A 27,685-nucleotide genomic window follows, 5' to 3' on the forward strand; every position below is an offset into this window, starting at 1 on the left:
CAGATTCAGTTACTGTACATATAAAAAGAGCAATGGAGAAACACTAATTTGTTGTGTAAATCACCTCTCCTTAATGCCCAGTTCAGCACTGTTTAGCTAATGCTGGGTATGCATTTTGAATCTCTGCCAAGTTACTTTACAGCTCACACCATACTGACATTTTCTGAGATACTGCTGGCACAGAACAGTATTTTCCATGTGTTTTTCATACAGTCCATCCTACATATCTCTGTGTTGACAGAAGAAGACAGAAATATTTACTGACTCTCATGCAGTGAAAAGTGAACATAGGTTTTCCAACATTACCTTGAACTGAAGAAGTGCCATGTACTATTAATTCCTAGGTAATCTATTGACTAGAAATTGCAGATGGGAGGCATGTAATAGAAGCATTGACCAAAATTTCTTCTGTATAAATTAGGGACCTAAATCCATTGGCTTAATTAATGTGCAAAAGCACATGACACCTAGTTTTCTTCACTGAAATCATTTGGAGCTCCTGAATGTCCAAATGACCTGACAGTATTTTCCTGCAAAACAGACAGGGTAACGGGCTAGTAACCTAGCTTAGATTCCTGTTCCTACACACCCAGGTGCAGCATTTTGGCATCTAATTGTAGCTATTCTCGCAGGACATGAGAAACATTACAATTAAATATATATTTAAGAAACTAGCATTGTTGTCTTGCTCCCACCAGAGCTTTTAGTGGAATTCATGTGACCTGGGTTGTCTGTAAGCTCTATTTGATACCAGATCTCTTCTGCACTGCTCAAATTTTCCTTTAATTGCAGGAATTGCTCAAGCATTGTGCCTCTAAACTGCTGTGGAATTGTTTCTTCCTCCAGCTGAGCTGTTTTCAAATACTGAGCTACTTTCAGGGTACTATATTGCATTAGTGAAGCTCTGAGTGTGCTAGTATGTGCTAGCTCTCTCTTGCCTGGAATGCTAGAGCGAATATTTCCTGGATTTTTATATTTATTTTGCGAAGGAAGCAGATGGATTTTTTTTTTCAATTAGAGGACAATCTCTGCATGATTTAGAAACTAAATATGGGATGTTGCAACAAAATAACAGTTGTTTCTAATGAAAAAATCAAAGCTGTTAAAAACTGTTCTGAAACACGCAAAATCAAATAACTGACTTGTATGGCATTTAGTTTTCTAATTTCTGCATGTCAGCAAATTTAAACCAGAGTTGCTTTCTATTTTATTGTATTTAAATAATACACAGTTATTTGGAAACAGTAAGAAGAATTGCTCTTTTAGAAGCTGTTTAACCTTTCAAACCTTGATGAAGTTTTCAGGCTACTGGTGTGAGTGCATTGTGGCTGTCATTTTTCTCTGTAGCAATTAGCATAGGTTCACAAATGTACGAATATATTGGTAAGAAATGATGTTTTCTTTTTCTACTACAATTGTAGCCATCATCTTTCTCCTACTTCATCTTGTCTGTGCTGAGTAACACTTGTAATAGGTTTTTGTATCACCAAGAAAGTTTGCAGCAGAAGCAAGATAGAACTGAATAATTTGTTGCCTTGTCCACAAGGCCAAGTGTTTTATTTCTTCTGTACTTCAAGGTGTCAGTCATTCCATGCTTCCTAGCATAGTAGTGAGTAGTAAAGCTTTACAGACAACAGTCACCTTTGATTCAGACCCTGATATTTACCCCCAGAAGGGTCTGAAGGAGGTTACATTGTGATGTGGGAGAAAGAGACCTCATAATGCTACATCCCACACTTATGAAGCATTCAAGTGGGATGTGGAAGAAGGAGCAGAGGCTTGAACCTGGGTTTTCCATCTCCTGTATAAATAGCCTAGCTACCATGATATCTGACACAATACAGACATGATTTCTTTCTTTTTTTTTTTTTTTTTTGCATTTTTTCTTAAAGGAAACTCTGAAAAAAAAGATAAAAACCAACAAAAAAACCCAACAATTTACTTTTTCTCAGCAAATGAAATCTTGAAAAGACGGGAAAACGGTTTCCTATGTGACCATAGTATTAGAGTATGTCATTAGCCCTTGTCCTATCCTGACCTAAAATGAGGCTGTTCCACAAGAAGACTATTTACTTGTACTTATTAAAGTAAATAAACAGGTGCTAAAATCTATCACTAAAGAACACACACACATGATTTTTAGCAAAGAAGACTGTAGGAACTGTGGACTGTTTGGCAATGCTATCTTGAGTACACGATGGTTTTTTTCAGACTGTAAGAGTTCTACTTCAAGCTTTATGAAAGCAAGTTGTGCAGACAGCAATTTCAGGGGAGGGCTATGCCTATTTTTAGCAAAATTCCAAAAAAGGGAAGCAAAAAAGAAAGACCGAGGTTTCTGAACATATCTGCTCTCACAAATTCACCATCAGGGCAAAGAACAGCACAACCAAATGTCCCCCAGCTATCAGCCTGTATGGGATCTTTCCCTTTTTTAGCTTTTATGCCCCATCCAGACATAAGCTCTCTAAGAGGCAAACCTGCCTATAAAGTTATGTAAATACCAGCCTCGTAATGTTTACATTAGGTTGTTTCTAGAAGGCAGATTCATTTAAGGAGGGAATATTATGTCCTTTTTCTTCCAGGCTGGTTTTCAGCTTCAGGCTGTTTCACTGTAAATATCAAAAGAGAGATAAACAAGTCTTAAAGCAGCAGAGGCAGACTTGAACCAACATTTCCAAGAGGCTCAAAATATTTTAATGAAAACAATCATTTGACCTTGTCAACTTTGGGTAATCTTATTAGACATTTTTTTTTCACTAGCTGTCTCCAGCAGGTTTTGAAACAAAAGTTGTATTTCAAAAAGATGCATGAGATGAGCTGGTATTCTTAAGGAAGAGGTAAGAGCAGTGGAGCGTACACTGTTAGCCAAAGAAGTCAGCTTCACAGACCTTGTCCTCATCCCCTTCCACACTGCCCCTGCCTTTCATTTCTGCTTGGGGCTACGTGTGTCTGCAAAACAGGATATTCAGCCAGACCTTCCAGCAACCCTTTGCAACCTGCATGGTTTGATGAAGTCCAGTGGCAGTCTGGATATACTCAGTTAAGTGAATGTAATGTCCTGTTGCGTAAAAATTAGAAATTGAACAAAAAAAATTATATTTACATATAAAAAGTAGTACCCTTGCTGAATGAGGTGATGGTTCTTTGCTTTCTGCTATGGTGATCTTTATTGAAGTGAAAGCCTTAACTTAAGCATAATCTTAAGCATAGCCCTTTGTTTTATTCTAGGGCTAGGAAGGTAAAGGTAATAACCTGGTGGTTCCCTACACATCCTAGTCTGTATAGAAACCTTGTTCTTTAACAGTGGTGAACTGAACATCACTAATTGTAGTTGTGAATGAACAAACAATTTTCTTGGGGTCCCTTCTGCAACGAACCGAGAGTGGCTGATTTTAGGTGGAGAAAAGTTAGAGAGGTATCTGAGTATACAGATATCCATTCTGTGCATGTGTTATGCAAAGGCGGAGAATGACATTGTCAGCCAGCAATAAAAAAAAATAAATCTTGGGATATTTATAGTCACAGGGAAACGTGAATATTTCTGAAAAATAGCAATAGGACCTGCAACCCAAGATGGCACTTGACAAATGGGGGGTTTCCCCATTGTTGGTGCTCTTTGTTCATACCAGGCCTATTGGAGTGTGGAAGTAATCAAATTTATATAATTGCTTTAGCTTGTATTAAAAGCTATTATAGCTCTGAGGAGATATGCAGCAGCTATTTCGTTCTCAGTTTAGAGAAGAGCGCAGAATCTGATGTCATATACAGCAGGCACACACAGAGAAATGTTCACGTGGTTTTAAATCATATAACTGAGTTAGTTTGCATCTAATGAACAACTAATGGGTGATTTCCATTAATAGGGATATTTGACAGCAGATAATAGGCCAAACTCTATAGAGCTTCCAGCTGGCATCTGATAAGTAGTTTCATCCACGTAACTGTGATTACGGCTTGAAATAAGAGCTTCTGCTCAAGGCATAAGCATACAATGACAAAGAGGAAAGCTGCTTTGAAAACACTACTTACTGCTTTTGCTCATACACGTTGTGCAGGAAAGATGATCTGGAAGTATATTTGTAGTCACTAACTACAAATATCTAGGGTACAAGTCAGTCTGTTGGTTGCCTGAAAAGTCATGGGTCCCTTTAATAAGCAGTAGTGCTCATTGAAGGCCTTCATTTAAACAGGGTTAAGCTCACATGGAAAATGTGGCAGGACACAGTTCATGTCCTGGTGGTCCAGTTATACTAGGATAAACACCTCACAAGTACTAATCTAAACAATTAATTCCGTTACACTGACAGTCATTGAAGAAAGGCTTCTATGGGAGATACCCAACTGTTCTTTTTTGAGGTGATCCTGCCCCTCTGCTCTGCTCTTGTGAGACCTCACCTGGAGTATTGTGTGCAGTTCTGGTGTCCTCAACATAAAAAGGACATGGAACTGCTGGAACAAGTCCAGAGGAGGGCCACGAGGATGATCAGGGGACTGGAGCACCTCCCGTATGAAGACAGGCTGAGGAAGTTGGGGCTGTTCAGCCTGGAGAAGAGAAGGCTGCGTGGAGACCTCATAGCAGGCTTCCAGTATCTGAAGGGGGGCTATAGGGATGCTGGGGAGGGACTCTTCATTAGGGACTGTAGTGATAGGACAAGGGATAACGGGTTCAAACTTAAACAGGGAAATTTCAGGTTAGATATAAGGAGAAGTCCTTCACTGTGAGGGTGATGAGGCACTGGAATGGGTGCCCAAGGAAGCTGTGAAAGCTCCCTCCCTGTCGATGCTCGAGGCCAAGTTGGACACAGTCTTCAGTGACATGGTTTAGTGTGAGGTGTCCCTGCCCATGGCAGGGGGGTTGGAACTGGATGATCTTAAGGTCCTTTCCATCCCTAACTATTCTATGATTCTAAGATACTACGACTTAGCTGTAATTACTGCAAGACTATCCTACCTCTCCATTATCATGATTCTGGTGCCTACAAAATCAGTAAAGACTGAGCATATAAAAATCAACCATACTTTGAGAAACAATTACTATGAAATGGAAGTGTATAAAAGAGAAAGTGGCAAATTTTTTTTCTATATTCACTGCATAGTGAAACATTCTCCGTAATGAACTGAATAAACACTGGTGTTGACACCTAAACCATTACATATTTCTTAAAGCATTTGGTCTTTTAACAACCCATAAGCACGTTGCTTACTATTTCCAATTACTCTAAAAATTAAAATCAATCTTCACATCTGTTTGTTGCTTGAGCTATAACATTAGACTCCCATGGTGGCTTCACAATTCATGGCTCTTTATTCATGGGATATCAGCTGATGTGTTCCCGGGGCATCACGCACAGCCTGTAGTTTGCTATAGCAAAGAGGGTTAAAATAAAGGACTCATTTTATTGGTTTGGTAGATTTGGGAAGGTTTTTTTGTTGCTTAGTGTCTTGCTACTTTGAAATAATTTCAACAACCAAAAAATTCCAACCTTTTGAGATTGTTATGGCTAACACTAAGCACCTATGTGCCTAGATAGTCTAAAGCACTTAGCAGATACTGCTTCTGTTGGAAGCAAAAACATCTTAAAAGCCAGACTACTTCAATCAAGCTGCCTACTTGAGCATAAGAAAATAACAAATGTCCTTTCACAGCAGACACCGTCCTCTGACAAGGATGCTCAGGATAGCAGACAAAAAGAGAGCGCTCTAAAAGAAATGAGCCCCTCCACTTCTGGAATTCAGTGGTTTGAAGGCGTCCAGACTGTTACTTTTAATGGCTACCGCTACACCTAACTCCTATGAATTTCTCCTTTTGAACCTGTTTATGTTTCTGTCTTGCAAAACATCAGTTCTCTGTGAATGTAGACTATGTATGCTATTTTAAAAACCACCTCTTTTGTTTCTTTTATGCCTACTGCCTGGCAATTTAATTGGGTGGCCTCTAGTTCTTGTTTTGCGAAAAATAGTTCGTAGCCATTTTCTACCTACCTGTCTTCTCCACTCTCTTTCTAGTTACCATTCACAATTTGTAGAACATCATCTTCCCAAAATTTATGTGCCCAGATTGCAAATTCTGGGCCATATTTTTTGATGCCATGACCTTTTCTTTTGTGAAGAAAAAAGCAGGTGAGGCAGAGGAGAGTATTTAATGCCTGTGTATCACTGTTTCTTTGCTAGCTCACAAGTGGTGTAAGAAACAGTGTGTGGCATTAACTAGCCTAGATTTAGCTGAGCTCATTCAGCATTGTTTATGCTGGAAATCCGAGCAGAAATTCAGTATGGGATGGATCTTGGCCTAGTGTTTTTTCACCCCAGTTAAACTGCTGTAAGAAGCAGAGTATGACAGCTTTTGGGAGATGGGTAGCAGAATTCTTTGGTTCTTTTAAAAACTCCAGCTTCAACTGGGAATATTCTGAGGATCATTCAGGATAATAAAAGTGTTTTTAAAAAGTATTGTTAATCCTTGAGTTTAATATGCTGAAAGACATATTATCATGTACCAACAAAGCATCACTATGGATATAAGCTTTGCAGTTCATCTGGTACCTTTCAAAACTCACCTTTGAATTAACGTCTTTTATTTATTTATTTATTTATTTTTAACTAGGTGAAGCAACAGTGAAGAAGAAACCAGCTCCAAAGACTCCTCCAAAAGCAGGTAATTTGTTGCATGTGTTATCCTATGGGAAAAAGTAATAAACCACTACAGTTTTAAAGAACAGACACCACATTTCTAAGTACAGCTGTTTAATTTGGTTGCATAAGTGATTAAATGGTGGATACGCAAAGCCCCTTTTTCAAACTTGTTCATAAGGTTACACTGTGCTAAGAATTAAATTATGACATGCAAAAAAGTTACCATCAAATAAGCTACAGCAAGTTCCTACCAAATGTCAGCAGTAGTGTTATGACTCATGCCCTTTTCTATATCCACAAGACACCTTAGCCTTCTGTGAAAGAGATTTTTCTACATATCACAGAATGCCACCTCTGCATGAGTAGCTACCACGGAGAAGTTGATAGGTTCTACTTTTCATCATAACTGGCATTATGGTAACCTGTTCATGTGTTGGCACTCTCCCAGGCAAAGCTGTCTGTATTTAAAGTTAACCAGAATGTTCCTCTATGAGAACCTGCTTTTAATATCTTAAAAGTTTGTCAGACTTTTAAAGCTGCTTTAGTTGTGTTGAACAGAAAAAGAAAGCACTTTTCTTCTCACCTAGTAGCCCTGTGCTTTGGAGAGAAATGTTGCATATTTCAATTAGGTCATTCTAATATTAGGGGATACTTTTTATCATTTCTGTCATAGGTCCTCAGATCTGCACCAATATTTTTTATCATGCTGCTCTTATTAAGCAGCAGAACAGGTTTCACTCTGGAGTTGTCTGGGCTGCAATATTTCTGGCATCTGTCCCTAGCAGCTACCAGGGGTCTGGCAGATTTGGCATCACAACCAAGAGTCAGGAAGTAGCACTATTAGCAAGAGAGATGTTCTGCCATCTATTGGTTCTCAAGAAGCGAAAGGGAAGAGAAGGAGAAATATCTGATACAGAAATGGAGGTGTATGGCATTGCAAGATTTAAAAGAAGCACTGTAATATACAAACAAAAGGATCTGTCACTGCTCATGAGCAAATTGAGTGTGATGGAAAAAGACGTCAGTTTCCTTCTTCGTCTCTCTAATAGATGTCCCACATGATGTTTACCTGGCTACTGAAGCTACAATCTTCATAGGCAGGTGTTGAGCCTTAAATTCTCTGAATACCGTTGCTGACATTAAGGACCAGGTTTGCAGACTGCCTCAGCACACACAAATGGGCTGGAGCCATTCTTCAAAAATACAAAATGCCAAAGCAAAAGTTTTCCTGAAAAACCCAACACAAAATTTCACAAGCTGTATATTTGGAATTAGTGGTAGGGCAGGGCATAACACTTTCGGCTTTTGGATTTCTGTACTTTGGTCTGGCATGAGTAAACTTATGTCAGGTAGCTCGTTATTGCTTTAATACAGTAGAACTAACAATGTCCACAGAATTGTTCTATTGCACGCAACAGATAACTGCTAATCTGGATTTCAAGTGCTACTCTGAAACCACTGATCTATGTACATGTTTTAAATTTTATGAAAAATAGAAAATACAATCACTTAAAGAGAGATTTGGGGGTTTTCTTTGTTTATTTGTTTTTCCCATCAGCTGCTCCTCCTCAGATTACTCAGTTCCCAGAAGACAGAAAAGTCCGTGCAGGTGAATCAGTGGAATTGTTTGCCAAGGTGGTAGGAACAGCACCAATAACTTGCACCTGGATGAAATTCCGTAAGCAGGTAAATTGTTTTCTGGCCTGTTTTAACAATCATTGAGAAAGTAGAGCTGGAAAGGAACAACAGCCCATCTTGTCCATTTCCCTTCCCTGGGAACTTGCAAGGTCAATGTCATTTCTGCCAGATGTTTTCTGCACCTCTGCTGAAAACATTCTGGTGATAAAAGTTTCACAACCTCCATTAGCAACCTGTTGCGGTGCTTAAGTATCCGTAGTGCTAGAACTGTTTTCCTAATGCCAAACACAAATCTTTCTTGCTACAGTTTGAACCCACTGCTGCTTGTCCCCCCTTATGACAAACAACTCTTCCTTCGAGAAAAGCCTTAGACCATGTAATTAAAGGATAGATTATGTGAAAGATACTGGATTTCTGAAAAGTATCTGTCACATGAAACATTTCTCTCCTTGAAAAATAACCTTTTCTTCATTGTTGTCTGTTCTAAAGTTATGTCAGAGGGGAAAAACGTCATATAAGAAGTTTGAATGAAATGTCTTACAACACAAATGTCACCGTGCAAAGCACAACAACAGTTGTGTAGCTGTGGGTGCCCTCACCCCCTAAGTTTAGAGTTTCTTCTACTTAAAGAGAGTTGCTTTAGTAAATAATGAAACCACTTTAAATCAAATAGCCCAATATGCAAGTACAAACTAGGAAGACGAAGTGCCATGTTAGGATAGAGCAAATACAGTTACGTACTGTAGCTGCTACTCTGTTTATTTCGTTCTGAACTCATTATGCACTCTATAGAACATAAATAAAACCATCTCCTCCTACAAGTTTAGACTCTAAATCCAGATGCATCAGCATTTCATTGAAAGAATTCAAAGCAGTTTGCTAGTGCAAAGGGTATTCCGGAGTCCGTCTTTGCTAACCCCAAATAACCTCTTACTCTAGGAGAAAGAATGATTTTTCTTGAACTCCTACATATTCTTAAAATTCTGAAGTTTCAAGACTGGAGTTAAAAAGTGTTCAACTCATTTCTACCAAAATCAGTCTCAGAAGCTCCAGAAACATTCAGAGCCTATTTTGCTGAGCTTGTAGTAATATGTGGGTAAAAATTAACCCCTCAAAAGTGAGTTTCTGGTTTATGCAGTATTCTGAGGGCACTGGTGAATAAAACAATCCTATTTACCTAGATTTCAAGGCCGTCTTAATAACAAAATCTATGTGATAACAGAAACCAGTACCTCATAATACCTATATCAGATCCACAGTCTGTGATTCTACACCTTTTTTTTCCTTTGTAAAATGTTATTTTTACTATCTTTATACTTTCTTCTTTAGTTATTCACTATGAGACAATGTAATGGTTTGCATTAAATGACATTTTTTAAATGGGTCATTATTGCAGGTGAATCAGATAGAAAAGAAAAAACTTCAGGAGGGTTCATAAATGCTGTAGGAGGACAAGCAAGAGCATCAGTCTTTCATTTATTAAATTAAATGAGGAACCAGTCGCTATGTACTGTGCTGCATCATTATTTTGCCTTTTTTTTTTTTTTTTGCGCCACATATTGTTTTATTCTTGGATTTTTCTCTTCTATAAATGTGGTTGATTTCAACTGTGTTCCACCCCCAGTCCTAAAAAGGAAAATTACCCAAGTGTTTTTACAATTTTCTTGGGGGTCATTTGTAGTTGTTATTTGATCAGATCCATTAAGTGGCAAGTTGTGATTTCAGCCCTGCCACTGTATTCTGCAGCATGCAGAAGGGACTTGTCCTCTCCATGTTCCTTCCTCACATTCTCTTAGGTTCAAAAGAGCCACCAGGGCCTCTCACAAGTGTATTCTGGACAAATATATTTTGCTTGAAGAAGGGAATGTTTCAAAGTTGTGACCCATACTGTTGTACATGATGGCAGTCTAGTAGAGGGATGCTGGAACTGTGCTCAGCTAAAAAGGGGAAAGCCTTCAAAAAATCTGTGTTAGTTGAGCATTGTTTAACAAAGTCCATTGTTTAGCACTGCCAATTGTCAGAGCTTCCTAACTACAGAATCACAGAATCCCAAGGGTTGGAAGGGACCTCAAAAGATCATCTAGTCCGACCCCCCTGCAAGAGCAGGGTAACCTACAGTACATCACACAGGAACTTGTCCAGGCGGGCCTTGAATATCTCCAACGTAGGAGACTCCACAACCCCCCTGGGCAACCTGTTCCAGTGCTCTGACACTCTCACAGTAAAAAAGTTTTTCCTGATACAATCAGGGATTTTCTTCTGGGAACACAGCAATCCAAATTCCTGTTCCCCACAACCACTGCAAGCCACTGAGTACCCTTCCGGGGCTTTCTCTGCATAATGTGGATCTAGCTCTGCTAGACTGTTTGGGGGATTTTTTTACTATTACCTTTGACTAATTCTAATAAAGCAAAACATTAAGCCAGTGTAGAATCTCAGAAGAACAAAATATGAGGCAGGGGGAAACAATTGTCAGTATAATTTAAACTGCAATCCTACATAATCCCATTTACTAGCTTTCTATTCGAGTTACTGTAGGAGCATCTTTCTTGGGTTACTTTTGGGCATATAGCAGTGCATGTGTTCTATCTAAGTTGAGAAGAAAGCAGGGAAAGTCCTGCTCTTAGCCTTATAATTTCTTGTTCTCTGAATATATGAGACAAGATAAGGCAAACAGGCTTCAATTTTAATGAAATTCTGAGAATGAGTTTGAAGAGTCACTTATCTAAGAAGGAAGTGGTGGGAGGAAGAAGGGCATTGACATTATGTTGTCTGTTTCATAAGAACACAGTGTACAGCTCCTGTAATTGCAGTGTAGCATTATAAGGCTGTTCAATAATCTGTCGTGTCTCAATACCGATTAAAATCTATGTCTCCTCAGCCATTTATGCTAACATAGCTTTGTTTTAATTAAAAACTAGTTCATAATATGCCTATGGTATCCAGCTGAGATTTTGATTTTTGCCTCTCCGGAAAATAAAAATGCTTTAGGAGAGCTAAACTTGCTCTTTGTATGTCTCTCTGCACAGCTATAGCATTACAGCTCCATTTCAGTCAACATCATCTTCACTCGTTCAAACCCAAGAAACTGTTACCCTGGTTTCTGTGGAAATACAGAATGAGGCTGGTTAAGACAAGAGGATTAAAGTCTCAGCTACAGAAGTCTTGCACATTGGGCCTCTAAAGGGGAATGGCAAATGAATTAGGGTATTTAGAACTAAACCCTTGTTCTGCTGTGGTCTCTGTAGATATGTGAGAACAAACTTTGTTCTTTTGCCAATTACACAGTTTGCACTTTCAGCCTGTCAAAGAGGAGTTAGAAAGTGAAACTCCTGTTCCGTAGTGGAGTCCCAATAACACCAGTACTCCCTGTTGCCTTTGCAGGAATGGAGCCATCATAATGTTCCATTGCATTCTTTGATGTTTTGTGTTCATTACCAGCTGCATATATTCACTGTTGTAACAGACTTATCTGCAGATACCACCCAGTATAATAACCTTGTATTGTGAGCTCTTCCAGATATGAAGAAATTTGTCATAAAATCTTTTCTTTTTTTTTTAAATTTGGCAGATTGAAGAAAATGAATATATCAAAATTGAGAATGCTGAAAACACCAGCAAGCTAACAATATCATCAACAAAGCAGGAACACTGTGGATGTTACACCCTAGTTGTAGAGAACAAACTTGGCAGCAGACAAGCACAAGTCAACCTTACAGTTGTTGGTGAGTCCATAATAATGTTTTATATATATACTTACTCTTCAGGCATCACTCTACATTTGCTTTATATATGATGATATGCAAAAAATTAAATAAAATAATCAGATAAGTAAAGAAGACTGAAATGAAAAACGAGTACCTTAAAAAATATCTGGACTGGACATTGTAATAAGGACTACAAGCAAGTTCAGTAGGGCCATACTGTGCTTTATTTTACAGATGGAGGATATTACAGATGGAGGAACTAAATAACTCAGACTTAAAAAAAACCCCAACAACTCCTGGAACAACTCTTGGGGTTGTTTTTACCGGGCAGTACTTCTTTCTCCCATTTAATCTTTGCAGCATCCAGATGTTGGCTAGACTGCAAATTTTAAAACTGTTAGTTCAGGAAGGATTGAGGTGGTTTCTATTAGACTGTAAATTTGAAAACATCCTGTTGCTGGGGGGAGGGAGATTTTATCCTTTTAATTGAAATTCCTACCATTGTCTACTGTTCCATAGTGACAGAAAACAGTGAATGAAGGCACTCTGTTTTAAATATGGAGCCCTTTGTATATGGGCTTTTACACAAATGTATTTCAAAGCTTCAAACAGCATTGTCAGATGACACATTCAAGCCACCACATTTGTTTCAGCAGGCTATGGACAGCTGCAGGTAGTAGTAGGCTAGTAGACAGTTGCAGTACGTTTGCAGATGAAACTGCAGCCTAGATGTAGACCTGCTAGCTTGAGTATCAGACAAAATCTAGAGCTGTGACATTTATATCTGAAAGGGATAACGAATCCACCTTGGTGTGGATACACAGCAAATCATTTCCAGGGAAATCTAGGGAAGTTCATAAGCAAAGGGAGTGATTTAGTTAAATCATTAGTCTGATGGATGGGTCTATTTTCAGGCTCTGTTACCTGCAGCCTGCAGAGGGTATTGACACAAGGCAGGGGAGGGCAGAGCTTACCCGAGCATTTAGATGAATTCTAGTTCAACTAGCAAAGCTGCATCCTAAACACTCACTCAAAACTGTACTGGCTCTGCTGTCCTAACAGGTAGGTGGGCTAGTGAGCAAGTAAAAAAATGCAGGAATAATTGCATTTATTATTCTTGACTCCAAAGAAATCAATGGCAAAATACCATTAACCCAAGTTGGACTGGAAATTCATTCCAGCAATCCAGAGAATAATTTACAAAGTTTAATGAACCGAATCACACTTTCAAGTACAATATTCACTGCTAAAGAGTAAATATCCCTCAGTTGCATACTGCTGTACGTATTGTTGATAGAGGCCTCCTCATTGTTTAAAGAAATTTCTTCATCTGACCTGTGGCTTTTGTTGCAGTTAAAAACTAACTGAAAGAACATGCATAAATATCAAAGAGATTACAGCGATGTGCCAGAAACTCAAGAATAGAAGAAAATAGAATAAGTATTTTTCATGATGCATAGATAAATTTTACTACTCCTTCCAACAGTGATTGTGTAGGTCGGAAGTATAGCTAGGTTAAAAATGAACACCATGAAAAATTGAGCCTTGAATACTCATCATATACATTGTTTTGGGTACAGTTTTTGACTCCAAAGCCCCAACACTGCTGATTAGCAGCTACAGGAATGGCAGGAGATTAATCGCTCCTTACATTTCCCTTTTTTCCCTTTTCCTAGGCAACTGCTTCAGGCTGCTAACTGTAGCAGGTTGTAGGGCAAAACTGATGTTTTTAGGCTGAACTAAGCCAACAATTCCCATTATCTTGTCACTGTGTGAACCTTGACTCATTATTATATAAGTCACTGTTTTATATCCTTTGGAGTTAATTGGTTTGGAAGTCTTTGAATTCTATAACCTTATAAAGCTACATCTCAGCCTCCTGCTTCGCTCTTCCATCAGAAATGTGCCAGAGAACAATGGGATTCCCAGAGATGCTTTTGGGAGAGTTGGGTGAAGAATCCTTACAATGTACTGGAGTTTGCCATGTGTTTTGGCTGATGACAAGCTGTCTGTTTCCAACAAAAGAGAATAAATTCCCTCTTGTAAAATTGCCAAGATCTTCAGTGAGACACCTCACTGACGTCAGCACTGCCAAACGCATGACAAAGCCTCAAGATTCCCAGTTTGCTACACATGCGTGTTAAGGCCAGATTCTTCCATCTGGGTACTCAAAAATATGGGAAAAGGAAGAAAAATGTCTTCCTTCTAGGGAGTGGGTTGGAACTGCACCACCGAGATAAAAATCCTTCACCCTGTTTGCACCTTTACAGGTGTTAAATGTTCATGAGAGTTGGAAGGTACTTTTCTCCAAAGCCTGCTCCAGTCAAAATAGGGAAGCTATGCTACTCTGAATCTGCAAAATGTGAGACTTCTTTGTCTGCCAAAACTCATCCTTAGTCCTGAATTCTCACCTGTCCATCCTCTCTGTTCCATTCAAAGTACTGGGAAGAAATTTGCCCTCCCTGCTCTAACCCCACATTCATAACACGCACTTGTGGAGAAAGCCCTGGTGCTACAGATCAGCTGTTTGCCTCAGCTATTTACAATAAGGCTCTAAGCTCTCTGTGAGCTGCCTCCCTGTGAGTTTACCGATAAAAGGCATCTATGTGTATGCTGTGTGCTCAAAACACTGCTGACCACAGTCCACAACTAAGTCTTGAATGTATTGAGGGAAACTACAAACACAGAACATCTGCTTTCTGCAGGAGTGTGTCTGAGCTGACCTAGAGCTATGTTTCTCAAAGGGCTAGCTAATGGAGCTGTCTGCTTTGAATTTTAGCAAATCAGAAACATTTGCTAAAATAAAATTAAAACAATATGTAAATAAAGAAGTATTTCTTTTATTGTTACCTCTTGCAGCCATGTGGGTACCAAAGTCTTCACGCTGATGTGCAAGCTTCTCATGTGAAAAACTCCAATAAGGATTTCCCAAAATAAATTTGAACCGTAACACATGCCAGGGAGCAGGTTGCCCAGAATAGTTGTGTAGTCTCCATCCTTGGAGGTGTTCAGGTTCACACTGGATAAACATCTGAACAGTCTGACCTTATAGCTGATCCTGCTTCGGGCAGAAGGTCTGAAGATCTTCCTGAGGAGATTCAAGACCATCCATTTTGCTTTTATACATTTGGTTGTCAAAGACCTGTCTTCATAAATAATTACATTATTGACTTAACCTCCAACCAGAGGACAAAGGACTGAGCTTATCAGCCAGGATTCAAATCAGAAATGATCCCACTGTGATTTAAACCTTAATCTACAGCTGGGGGAAAAAAGCTACCTAAAAAATCCTGTGAATTTAGCTCCTAAAGTCTTGCATTTAACTTCTCACACTGTCAGACTTCAACTGCAAACTTAACTGAACTGAGCCGGGGGTCTGACAAAGAGTTTGCATGTGATCCGATTTGATGCAGTTGGGGCCACAGGAAAAGATTTTGAAGGAAACCCAACTTTATTCTAAGGACTTTTTTTTCTTTTGTAATTTTAATGACTATCAATGAAAAAATGTCCATTACACTCAGCCTCCACTGGGATCTGTTTGCAGTGCACACACTGGATACACCGATACAGACATAGGTTAGAGGAAACTTGTTAATTGGACAGGACAAGGGGTAAACAAGGGGTAACGGGTTAAAACTTAAACAGGGGAAGTTTAGATTGGATATAAGGAGGAAATTCTTTCCTGTGAGGGTAGTGAGGCACTGGAATGGGCTGCCCAGGAAGGTTGTGAGTGCTCCATCCCTGGCAGTGTTCAAGGCCAGGTTGGATGAAGCCTTGTGTGGGATGGTTTAGTGTGAGGTGTCCCTGTCCATGGCAGGGGGGTTGGAACTAGATGATCTTGAGGTCCTTTCCAACCCTAACTATTCTATGATTCTATGATTCTGTGATAGGCAGTGCAGTGTGATGATGAGTACACAGCACTGAGCCACAAGGACCAAGTCTTGAGTTTATCATTGATTTATTGTGTACCTTTGTCTGTACAAGCACTAATAATACTAGGAGACTTGCATAGAAGCAAGACATCCAAGTTAAGCAATGCCATCTTTTAAAGGGTTGACAGATCCCAAAATATCCATGTTGAGCTCTTCTCTATTGTGTTACGATCAACTCTCTTAAAGAAGCAGTTTCATTAGTGATCTCTCTAGGGAGATTTTGCAACATGTTTCTGCTCCAAAACCAAAATGGCTTGACGTGAGACTGAGCTAATGATTTACAGCAGACACTATGTCAGATTAAAGTGGACTTCTCTTGCCAAAGCAATATTAAATGAGTCAGTGATAAGCATAGGGTAAGATAAGACTGATTTAGGCAAGGTAGTTCCTTCACTCTACAGTGACAGCAAGGAATATTCATTATTTTCATGCCATTTATTGGATGAATATGGATAAATTTATCAAACTTACAGTTCTGAACATATTAGCTATGTAACAGGATTAGCCCGATCTGTAACCACTTAGAAAAGGGAACTTGTTTTTCATACTGGCTAAAGCTGGGTACTGTGACAAAGAGTCAAAAGAATAATGGAGTATTCAACAAGAATTTGGCACTAGAGAATTAGTCTGTTCTGCAGCTATGCCACGAGCTTCCTTCATGATTTTGGGCAAACCGCTTCATGTTTCCATGCCTAGTATACAGGGGGTTTCTGATGATCAATGTTTGGTGAGTACTTTGGATATTACTGGTATCTTTTACTTTTTTAAGTAAAGGAGCAAAACCACATGTACCACCTACCCGGGGGCTTATTTTGACCCAGCTTATTTGTCGCTTCTAAATCCTTTGGATCTGTATTGTTCTTGGTGTGGTAATGTATTAAAAAAAAATCATGGCAATTAGTGAGCTCTGTGGTAGTTACATACGGAAGAATGACAGCAATGTCATTGTACCCTGAGAGGCCTAAAGATAATTGTTACAGTGGGTTTATTACTCTAAGCATTTGTGCACATACTGTGTGCTGCATCCTCATGCACTGTTGGAAAGTGATAAACCACGTACTTAAAGACACATGTGTAAGCACATTGCGTATACCGTCATGCAAGTCATAGAACATGAATTCACTAAGTAATGCCTGCTCCTCTGCATGAGGTTACTAATCCATATTTGAGTTGGGATGGAGAAGTTACTTTCTGTGAGGAAACTATTACTTCTATGCCTTTAGCAGGATCTGTATGATACAGATCATCACTAACTCCAATAGTCATTCAATATAATGGTAGAATTATTCATTGCTTTTATGAAGTGCTTGCTCCTGGTTTAACATACGTGTATGCTATATTAGTATTAGTTCTTTGCTCTGAAACTATTATAAGGAAATGTGGAAGCATAGCCAACAGTTCACAGTGGAAATATCAGTGTTTTTTGTGAGTGCCTGGGAAGTCTGGCTCAGTGCTAGCTGCTCAGACTGCGTGGATCCAGAGGTGGTCAGAAATTGTGTGTTCCCTCTCTGGAAAAGTAAGTGCAGACATCTGTGAAGCAGATAGCAAAGTGGAACAACCGGACACTTCTACAGAGAAAACTGCAGCTTGGAAATGCTAACATGAATGCTTCTGAAACTTCATCTTCCGAGAAGCATCAGATTGTATCTTGCAGTATCCATGTGATTCCCTGTTTACAGTTAGGGTCAAGAATGCACTGAAACCTCTAAGAATATGTGGGTGGACTCAGTCTCTAACCTTTAGCCTTTAAAATTCCTCTGGATTGCTGGAGGATTTTTATAGTTAAAGGGCAACTCGACTGGTCATTAATGAAGAGATGTCTTATACTGCTGTTGCTGCTGCTGCTGTAGTTCAACAGTGTAGTACTCTCCACGGTCAGCCTCCCTACTAACGCTTGGTGGCAAAACTCTGCAGCTGTATCAGAACTAAATTTACACAGCAAGGTAACAATGTACAGAGGAAAAACAGTTTATGTTGCCCTATGCGTCAGTGCTGGTACACAGATATTATTCCTTGAAGGGCCATCTAGTTTCAATGTCATTTCTGTTAGAAGAAATTCCAGCAGAACTCCCTGCTTAGTTATTTTTCCTGATACTTACCTTCACCTTTCCTCTGATGAAGAAAAGGAAATACCATGCTCATTTCACAGCAAAATTCCTGTATTTCACCTGCTGTTAAATGCTAGGAATGGCTTAGTTATTAAAAATGATTGTGACTCCAGCTCATAAACATGGGGTTCCAAGGACCCAAACTCACTCCAGCGAGGACTTGGAATCTGTTGATAGCCTTAATGGGGAAACTCCTAAAATTCATCCTTTCAGTGGACAGGTATTGGAGCTCTGATTCAGTCAGTTATCAAACCAGATGCATAACATGTAGCACATGAGTAGTCCAAATAGCTTGTTAATTCAGGCACAGGAGCAGATGGTTTAGAAAAAGGGCTCCTGAGAATGCATTATGTATTTGTTTGTTCCATTAGGCCTGTGGCAGAAGGAGATGTTCTTGTGCTGAGGGCATTTGTGTGGGAGTGGCGAGCTCTGGTTTCCTTCCCAGCTCCATTCTGCTGCACGTCCTTGAGCAAGGTCATTTTACTCTTTTGTGCCTCAGTTACCCCAGGTGGCAAAGTAGGAACAAGGGCATGAAGCAGTGCTCTGGGCCTCCAGTGTTTATAAGCCACATTATCTGCAGGAAAAGGGCAGTTTTTACACAACCTAGTTTTATGTCAGAGTTGTCCGGAAGGGCAAAATGGTGAGGGATCACACTTCAAGGAGGCTAGCAGCAGTCTGAAATAGGTATTATAGGGAAGGTGTGAATTTCAGACTCTGGACCTCTGAGCTAACTAGCCCTGTCCATGTGGTCCTCAGCTGGGCTGGGGAAGCTGCTTCTTTAGGAGAAATCTGCTGTTCATTTTAATTCCTATGCTGTTTTGCAGCAAAATAAGACATATAAGTTGTATATGCGCTATCGTATCCCAAACCTATAGTATACTAACATCCAGCAGAGTGTTAATGGTTGTTACAGGGTGTTCAGGGGTAATAATATCTCTACTTTTAGGACTTCTCTCCCTTGAGAAAAAAGCTGCAGGGCATAGTTTTCCAAGCAAAGCAGAGAGGTCTGCCATGACCCCAAGCCCTGTCAGCAATAATGCCGACTTCAGTTATGACCTTTTATGGTTTCGCTTTTCTCCTGCTGATGAATTTCAGATGAAGGCTTTGCCAGTGCTGTCGGCATGGACAGTGTTCAACTGGCTTTTGCAGCGCATTAAATGCCTTCTCTGGCTAAACAGCTTGTGGAATGGAATTAAATTGTTTCTTTCTGTCTGTTCTTTATCTGGCAGACAAATATCACGATAGCTAATAATAGTATTATACAGAAATATGATAACGGGATTTAGAAAGAAACCAAACCAATTCTGAGAACAGATAAAGAAAGCTACTTCAGAGACGTTGCTTCAGTGCTGTCTCTGTTCATAAAAGAAAAATAACTTTTTTTCAGATGCCATACTTGTGCTGTTCTCAGTTTTCAGAGGCTTTCTACTGGAATAACATTGCTGCTTAAGAGCCCACCAGGGCCCTGCAAGCTTTGAATGTGCAGCAAGCCCTATTGTCTTGCTTTTGCTCAGCCTGACCCTTACATCAAGTAGCAGAGCACTTTCCATTTCCCTGCACTCTGACTTAGATAAGGAGATTTCTGCCTTTTTTGGTCTCGTGGAATGGTGCTTGTGTTCTGTGCACTCTGTAAACTGAGCAATGTGGAGAAGACAGTGAGATCTGGATAGCAGTTTTATATTACATGGGTGTCCTGTAGGAGCTGTGGGTTTGCCACATATGCAGAAAGAGAGAAAGTCCCTTTCCTTATCAGGAGGAATTTTGGGTCACACACCGCTGAAAAAAAAGACAAGGACCTCAAGTCAAATTTGTCTCATAAACAGCAGTGATTTAAAGGCTGAGCATGCTTATGCTTTATGCTTCTCGAGTGTACAAATACAGATTAATTAGAGGTTACTCCAGGCTGTATGTCAAAACCTGTTTACCAAAATACTTCTGAAAATTAGTCTGAGGCAGGGATGCAGCTGAATTCAATTTGGAAGTAACTAATAAGTGCATGTTTCAGTCCTGGTATGGTCTTAAATGTGGTTTATACATTTCATGTGAGACCAGCTTGTGACGTTACCATTTGCCCTACGGAGCACATGCAACAAAGAATAAACTGGAATCTGACCTCTTTGGTCTGAGGTAGTAGTAATTTACACCTCCCTTTGCTGGGAAGCAGGTTTTTTTAATCTGAGCCTAGTTTGCCGGAGCACAAAGGGAGGAAAGCAGTAGAGCACTCCTTCACATCACCTCCACTCCACTCTCCCCTCTGTATGGTGCAACATATGAGTTGCTACTGATGTTTCCTCAGTGCCACTAGTGTCAGTGACTTTATGCAGTCTCTGTGCTGCTGTGTAGAACAGTCCCTGAGTGAGGCTTGAGGCCAAATTAGCTACTTGTCCTTCTCTTTTGCTTGCCTAGGCTTTGGGAGCCAGCTCAGGGCAATCCCATTGATATTCCTAATGATATTACATAGGGAGCTTTGTGCTTGATTCCCCCTTAGCATTTAACTGTCCAACCTCCAACATTCTTGTTAGCCTCTACATTCATACTGTTAGGCAAATGAGGTGATCATGCATCCTTGTAAAAGAGGTGTAAGTACTATCTATCTGCTACAAAGGCAGTGGAGTTTATAGGATTTTGACCAAGTTCAACAGGACTGTGTAGAAACAGTCAATTTGACCGGGACAATCTAGACTATCATAAAGTGTAGCTAAGTCTTGATTTGGGTGTTACATGCATGTTGTAAGTTAGCCAAGACTGGAATACCCCTAGTTTCATCTAGTTAAGACATTTTATGGTGGAGAATTTTTACGTGTTTTCTTTTGTTGCATGTAACAGTGAAACTGAAATTACAGCTTGCTGTTTCAAATTAATTGCTTCCCCTATAGAAATGTTCACAAGCAGCAGTGTATTTTTGGATGCACTCTCTTCCTTCTAGTTCATATGATGGCTTGTGGCTATGGTTTGGTCCAAAACAGGAAGAACAAAACTGTGGTCCAAAAAGCCTATGTAAAGCCCTCACAATATAAGCCTAAGTATGAAGTATGTTTGTGTGTGTAAGAGGCTGCACGACATGCAAATGAAATACTGAAAATGAGCAGCTCAAGGACATTAACGGTATACTAAATAGTAAAACAGAAGGACAAAATAGAGAATTGTGTTTGACTTCCATGCTCCTCCTCAACCCACTGGATATTTTTATTGGAAGCAGTTAATTGTGCTGATAGAGATTTCATATTCCAGAAGGGAATGTAGTTTGGCAAAATATCCTAGTTTGCAGTACAGGCAGATGAATAAAGGGTAACCTTTAAAATCCTCATGGAATAAACTTGAGAAACAAAACAGACACATGGAGAGACCATCTGCAAATTCTCTGAATGTGCACAGCTGTAGAATACCACCCAATCTGATATCAAACAATTTTAAAGCATGGAAAATGGTATATATACATCTGTCATATTAAGAAAGAGCAAAGATTGAGCTCTCATTCTTGTTTATGATCTCCTATAGCAGCTACTACCCCAGTAATTTATACATTGAGCAGATCTGCAAGCAGCGGCATGTGGTAGACTTCAAACAAAAATATGCATCTTTGCGGCTCAAGAGAGTCCAGCCAGGGTTGCAGGTTTTTGTCTTTGCCTACTGGGAAAAATTTATTAGGAAAGGAGAAGTATTCCCGTGGCTGGCATATATTAGATTGAAGCCATGTAGCATTTTCTTCAGTGCTGATGTCCCCTTGGCTATGAATGTTTTCTCTCCAGTGCTCACATACTTAAGCCTTGCTTCTGTAAACTATGCTGGCCAAATGGATTGCAGTTATCTAGGGGAGTCATGGAAAGAGAGGTCACTAAGGTAACTGTGGCCTAGGCAACTGATAAATTATGAAGCTTTTTCCAAATGAAACTCTGGGCATGGAAGTCAGCAGAGACCGTATTTGCATGTCCTGCAGGAGAGGACAGTGCTCTGCAAAGACAGAAGCATATGAGCTCTTTCTTCCTTCAATGTAACATTCAGTGCATTAGAGCAAGCTAACACTTTCTTTTTCTTTTTTTTTCCAAACAAAAACCCCTCTAATGCATACAGTCCAGATTTAGCTGTGTGCAGAGCACACGTCACAGAATCTGTGCTGTTTTGACAAACCTGAACAGATGCCTCTGTAAAGTGACAGAATACTGGCTTAACTTTTTCTTCGAAAGCTATTTTCCCCTTGCTATCAGCAAGTGCTCTGTTCTGTTTGGAGTTAGGATAAATCAGCTGTTACTTATCCAAGTTCCTCTATCTGCACCTTGAGAAGATGCAATGATGATTAGATAGGAAGAAAACAAGACACAGAGCTAAATATTCTTTCTCTGTACAGATTTTTAAGAGGACAGAGGTAACATTATTCCCTACAAGGTCTGCATGGATAGCAACTTGCAGTGAAAAGGAGATTGCTATCACTGCTGTTAGACTAAAATCATACACAATCCATGTGTGCTATACAACCAGCTGTCTGGTGGCTGCTGTAGCATTGTACAAGGGTTCTGATGTTATGAATGGTGTAAGCACTATATTCTCACTTCTTGCAACTCCAAGGTGGCTAGGACAGGATAGTACAGGGAAGGCACCAGGAGATCAAGATTCAGTTCTCATCTTTGTTAGTCTCTCCTTCTAAACCTAGGCAAATCACTTAACTTCCCTGTGACTCAGTTCATTTTATCTACAGTATAAATTCATGCTTGTTAAAAGTCCCTTTTATTCTGCCAGAAAATGAGGTGAGTAAAATGTGACAGCTAAGTGTGGCAGTAAGCCATTACAGAGGTTAAGGACATCTTGCTCTCTGATATCTGTGTTTAACAAGAGATGTACTATATAATGATGAATCCTAGTGGAATGGCTTTTTAAGTGTTGCCAAAATGAATACAGATAACCAATGTTCTAGCAGGCTCTTTTTCTTCTGTCTCGGCATTCTCATACATAATGCAGTGGCAAAGCCTTGGTGTCCGTCTCCTTCCCTCCCAGCCTTTTCCCTCATAGTTAGCAAATTATTTTCTACTACATATAAGTTGTGGAGGAAGATGGATTTTCCATCACAACTGAACTAAAAGGAATTACAAAAGCTTTTTTTTTCAGGAAAATCATTGGTTAGCAGAACTTGCATACTTCCAAATAATGAACTGATATTTAACCATCTTGATCAGATTAGACTACCCCATTTTCCCTCTCTATGAGTAAAACCACAGCAGTAAGAGGAGAAGCCCCTCTGTCCAAGGACTAAAGGCACGTTTGTGGCAAACTGTGGCTATTTCTGTCTGCTCAGTCATTTTCCTAGGAATGATAATTTGAGTATGGTCATATGAGAATTACCAGTGAGTATACAGTCCACCAGAGTAAGGCTTGATCAAAGTCCACAGCAGTTTTTCCCAGCATTTGGATGGTTTTGTTGTTGAGAAAGTGGCTGTATTTTTGCTGGTTTGCCAGCTCTGCCTTTCTTAAGGAGAAAGTGGTAAAGTCCATTAGCAGTTTTAACCATCAGAATGGGAAAGGATTTTATCAGTCCCTGTTCAGTGTAATCACTTTTTGTAGCATCTTACTCTTATCAGTCTTTTCCTTTTCATCTTCTGTCATTTTATCCTTTGAGTTCTCATTCAACCTTTGGCCACTAGTTCAGCCAAATCAACATCATCATTATTTTGTAGGTTTTGCTAGATTACTTCTGAGAGGATTATTCCCAAGGAAGGTATTTGTTCCCTTTAAAGTCCTTTGAAGTACTTAACATCCATAAAGAGTTTCTTAATCAGTAGGGTTTTTTAAAAAGTCACATTCTTCTGCCCTAGAAAAACATTCATTTCAGTTACTGTGTAATCATTAAACTTGATTTTGAAAAATGCATATACCTGCAAGGGGTTTGTTTTGCATCGATGTTTGCATGGTTGGCTGCTCATTAGCACACCAGGTTCTGGTGATATTGGATCTATTCATGCAAATAAGGACTGCAGGAACAAGCCTCTAACTGAGAATAAACAGCTTTGATCTTCCACTTCCCCAGCGATTTCCAAAATGTGAGATTTAAAAAATCTCAGTATTTAAATGATGTAGAATCATAGAATAGTTAGGGTTGGAAAGGACCTTAGGATCATCTAGTTCCAACTGCCCCCTGCCACAGGCAGGGACACCTCACACTAAACTATGTCACCCAAGGCTCAGTCCAACCTGGCCTTGAACACCTGCAGGGATGGAGCATTCAAAACTTCCTTGGGCAACCCACTCCAGTGACTCACCACCCTTACAGTAAAAAACTTCCTCCTTATATCCAATCTAAACTTCCCCTGCTTAAGTTTGAACCTGTTACCCCTTGTCCTGTCACTACAGTCCCTAGTGAAGAGTCCCTCCACAGCATCCCTATAGCCTCCCTTCAGATACTTGAAGGTTGCTATGAGGTCTCCACGCAGCCTTCTCCAGAGAACACTGCGTGGACTGCACTAGGCTTCAAAAAGCTGCACGTAGGTGAAGTTGTTCACTAAATTGTTAGCAGACAATCTTGTCACCTTTCAAGATCTGTGTTTCTGTGTCAACAAACTGGTATTAGTATCTCTGCTACCCAGGTATATTTGGATGAGTGGCACATTCTGAGGCTGTGAATAATTAGTAGTGGCTCTGAAGTATGGAAGCAGATGAAGGCAGCTGGAGAAAGAGCATCACAGCTGTAGTGATTGTTACAGGGGTAAACCTGTAAGGAATTTCACCAAGGAGTGGTTTGCACTACTGTGGGAGATTTGGTTTTAGTATCTATAGTTTCTGTAATGATAGCTGTGAAGGGCATTAGGCTTCAGTATGGCTGACCAAGATGCCCAGGGAACTGAACAACCACTGCTGAGGTCCATATATGATGGGTATCTATGTCAGCTAATTCAGGTATGTCCATCTGCGTTGCAGTTGTTCCTTCTTCCTGTAGTACAAACCTTTGAAGCAGAGCAATGGCATGGAAAGAAAAAGGCTGTTACCTAGGGCCAGTAATACCTTAACAGAAGTCTTGCCTCTTTCCCTCATGACTTCATCTAATCTGCTTTCCGTATGTTTTTGCAGATAAACCAGATCCACCTGCTGGAACACCTTGCGCGTCAGACATACGGAGTTCCTCCCTCACTCTGTCATGGTACGGCTCCTCTTATGATGGCGGAAGTGCAGTGCAGTCCTACACTGTGGAGATCTGGAATTCAGTGGATAACAAATGGACAGATCTGACGACCTGCCGCAGCACCTCTTTCAACGTGCAGGACCTGCAGGCTGACCGAGAGTACAAATTCCGCGTGCGAGCTGCTAACGTGTATGGCATCAGCGAGCCCAGTCAAGAATCTGAGCTGGTAAAAGTTGGAGAGAAACAAGAAGGTTAGTTTTTAAGAGGGAAAAAAAAAATAGATTAAGTTCAATTAAGCTCTGTCTTAACAGTTCCCCAGTGGGGTCAGGCTGTACACACTCCATGTATGCCTCTGTGCAATGAATGCTCATGCCGACTGTGTGTTGAAGTCCCCTTGCAGAATTAGTGTGCGTGTCTGAGCATTAAGTCTTGCATGCATCCAGTGTGGAAACTTGGCTTCAGGGATCCAAAAGCTCCGCCTGATCCCCTGGTGAAAGTACTCAATAATTCAACTACTGGCTTGCTGTGTCAGTGCTGCCTGACAGACTTCTGTAGTTCAGTGCACAGGTAATGGGAGATGAAACCTTTCACACGTATGTTACACATTCAGACCGTGGCCAGTTGGAAAATGATGTTTGATGGTTTACCTGAAACTTACTGATAAACTCATTACAGTTTATACTGGACGCACCATGGAAAAACAAGCCATAAATACTACCCCAAGTTTGCTTTTGGATATAGAATCATAGAATCAATCATAGAATAGTTAGGGTTGGAAAGGACCTTAAGATCATCAAGTTCCAATCCCCCTGCCATGGGAAGGGACACCTCACACTAAACCATGCCACCCAAGGCTCTCTCCAGCCTGGCCTTGAACACTGCCAGGGATGGAGCATTCACAACTTCCATGGGCAACCCATTCCAGTGTCTCACCACCTGAACAGGAAAGAACTTCTTCCTTATATCCAATCTAAACTTCCCCTGTTTAAGTTTGAACCCATTACCCCTTGTCCTATTCACTACAGTGCCTAATGAAGAGTCCATCCCCAGCATCCTTATAGCTCCCCTTCAGATACTGGAAGGCTGCAATGAGGTCTCCACGCAGCCTTCTCTTCTCCAGGCTGAACAGCCCCAGTTTTCTGAGCCTGTCTTCATACAGGAGGTGCTCCGGTCCCCCCCCATCCTCGTGGCCCTCCTCTGCACTTGTTCCAACAGTTCCATGTCCTTTTTACGTTGAGGACACCACAACTGCACACAATACTCCAGGTGAGGTCTCACAAGAGCAGAGTAGAGGGGCAGGATCACCTCCTTCGACCTGCTGGTCACGCTCCTTTTGATGCAGCCGGGATACGTTTGGCTTTCTGGGCTGCGAGCGCACACTGAAGCTGGCTCATGTTTATTTTCTCATCAACCAACACCCCCAAGTCCTTCTCCACAGGGCTGCTCTGAATCTCTTCTTTGCCCAGTCTGTAGCTGTGAAATAGTAAATACGCTTGCTGTCAGCCAAGCACTGAATATGCAGCAGAAACTGGATTAGTCTCATCACACCTAGTTGTAGTTCCCATATTTCAAATCCCAGCATGATAGAGCTCCTCAGTCTTTTTGCCCCTAATACACTAATCTTGTGAGTTCAAGGCACGTTGGTTTTGCAGCATGATGGGTGCTAAAAATATTTTTTAGGGTTTTCAATTAGTTGCACATACCTGTAAAAATATTCTCAGTACCTTTTGCCTCTTAGTTTTTGCTTAAGATCCTCTCAAAGGACTAATGGGAAGAGCTGGAGCATTTTAGAAATTATTTGGAACCTGGTACTAAAATTTTAAACACACGCAAAAATCAACAGTTTCTTTTAAACCCAGATATTGAATGAATATTTGTTTTGCACACCCACATCTACCTACTGTGCAAGGATCACTTTGATAGTCATACCATATCAAAAAGCCCAGGCCAGGAATAATGTATTTTGCCATTTGTCTTTTGAGGAGTGGACTGTATGTTGTATATCTCTCTCCTTACCTATGTATGGAGGGCTTTGGAGTTTAATTGTCTCACATAGCCCTTGTGATGTTATCTTTTATTGCCACAGCAAGACAAAACCTATAGCGAAGTGATGCAGCATCACACAACTGCATAAACCTCTCAAGAGACTTTTCCAAACAAAAGCAAACCATATTTCTTTTCAAGAGCTGAATTCTGAGAAATCACTTCCCTCTATTTTAAAGATTTTAAATGCGGTCTAAATCAAGATACACCTTCTCTTCAAAGGGAGGAAAATTACATTAAGAGCAGCAATAAAACTGAAAGGAAGCTAGATGGTATTGGATCTTCATAATAAAATTACCTGTGTTTCAGTGACCTCTGTCTTTAGATGGAGGACAAACACCTTCTAGAGTTAGGAACCTGACTCTTCCCTACATTTGTTTTTTCCTAGAACAAGCACTAATTGTACTGGACCAAAGCAAACAAGCTATTTTTAAGACTGACAGTTTAAGTCTTCGATATAGATTTAATAGAAAAGTGTTAGAAAGTGTGTGAATCATTGCGATACATACCAAAAAAAAACCC

At 40.2% G+C, this 27,685-nt stretch overlaps 1 protein-coding gene across 2 annotated transcripts in view; it reads left to right on the forward strand.

Moving 5' to 3' along the window:
* Positions 1 to 27,685, forward strand: part of MYLK (myosin light chain kinase) — a 218,269-nt gene that overhangs the window by 160,543 nt on the left and 30,041 nt on the right. For both annotated transcript variants that reach the window (XM_065671419.1, XM_065671420.1), the window contains 4 exons: positions 6,602 to 6,652; positions 8,189 to 8,316; positions 11,840 to 11,993; positions 25,069 to 25,371. In XM_065671419.1, the coding sequence (XP_065527491.1) occupies positions 6,602 to 6,652; positions 8,189 to 8,316; positions 11,840 to 11,993; positions 25,069 to 25,371 (636 nt within the window). The remainder of the gene's footprint in view (positions 1 to 6,601; positions 6,653 to 8,188; positions 8,317 to 11,839; positions 11,994 to 25,068; positions 25,372 to 27,685) is intronic.

Source organism: Lathamus discolor, chromosome 3, assembly GCF_037157495.1.
Source record: "Lathamus discolor isolate bLatDis1 chromosome 3, bLatDis1.hap1, whole genome shotgun sequence".
Lineage (NCBI taxonomy): Eukaryota > Metazoa > Chordata > Aves > Psittaciformes > Psittacidae > Lathamus > Lathamus discolor.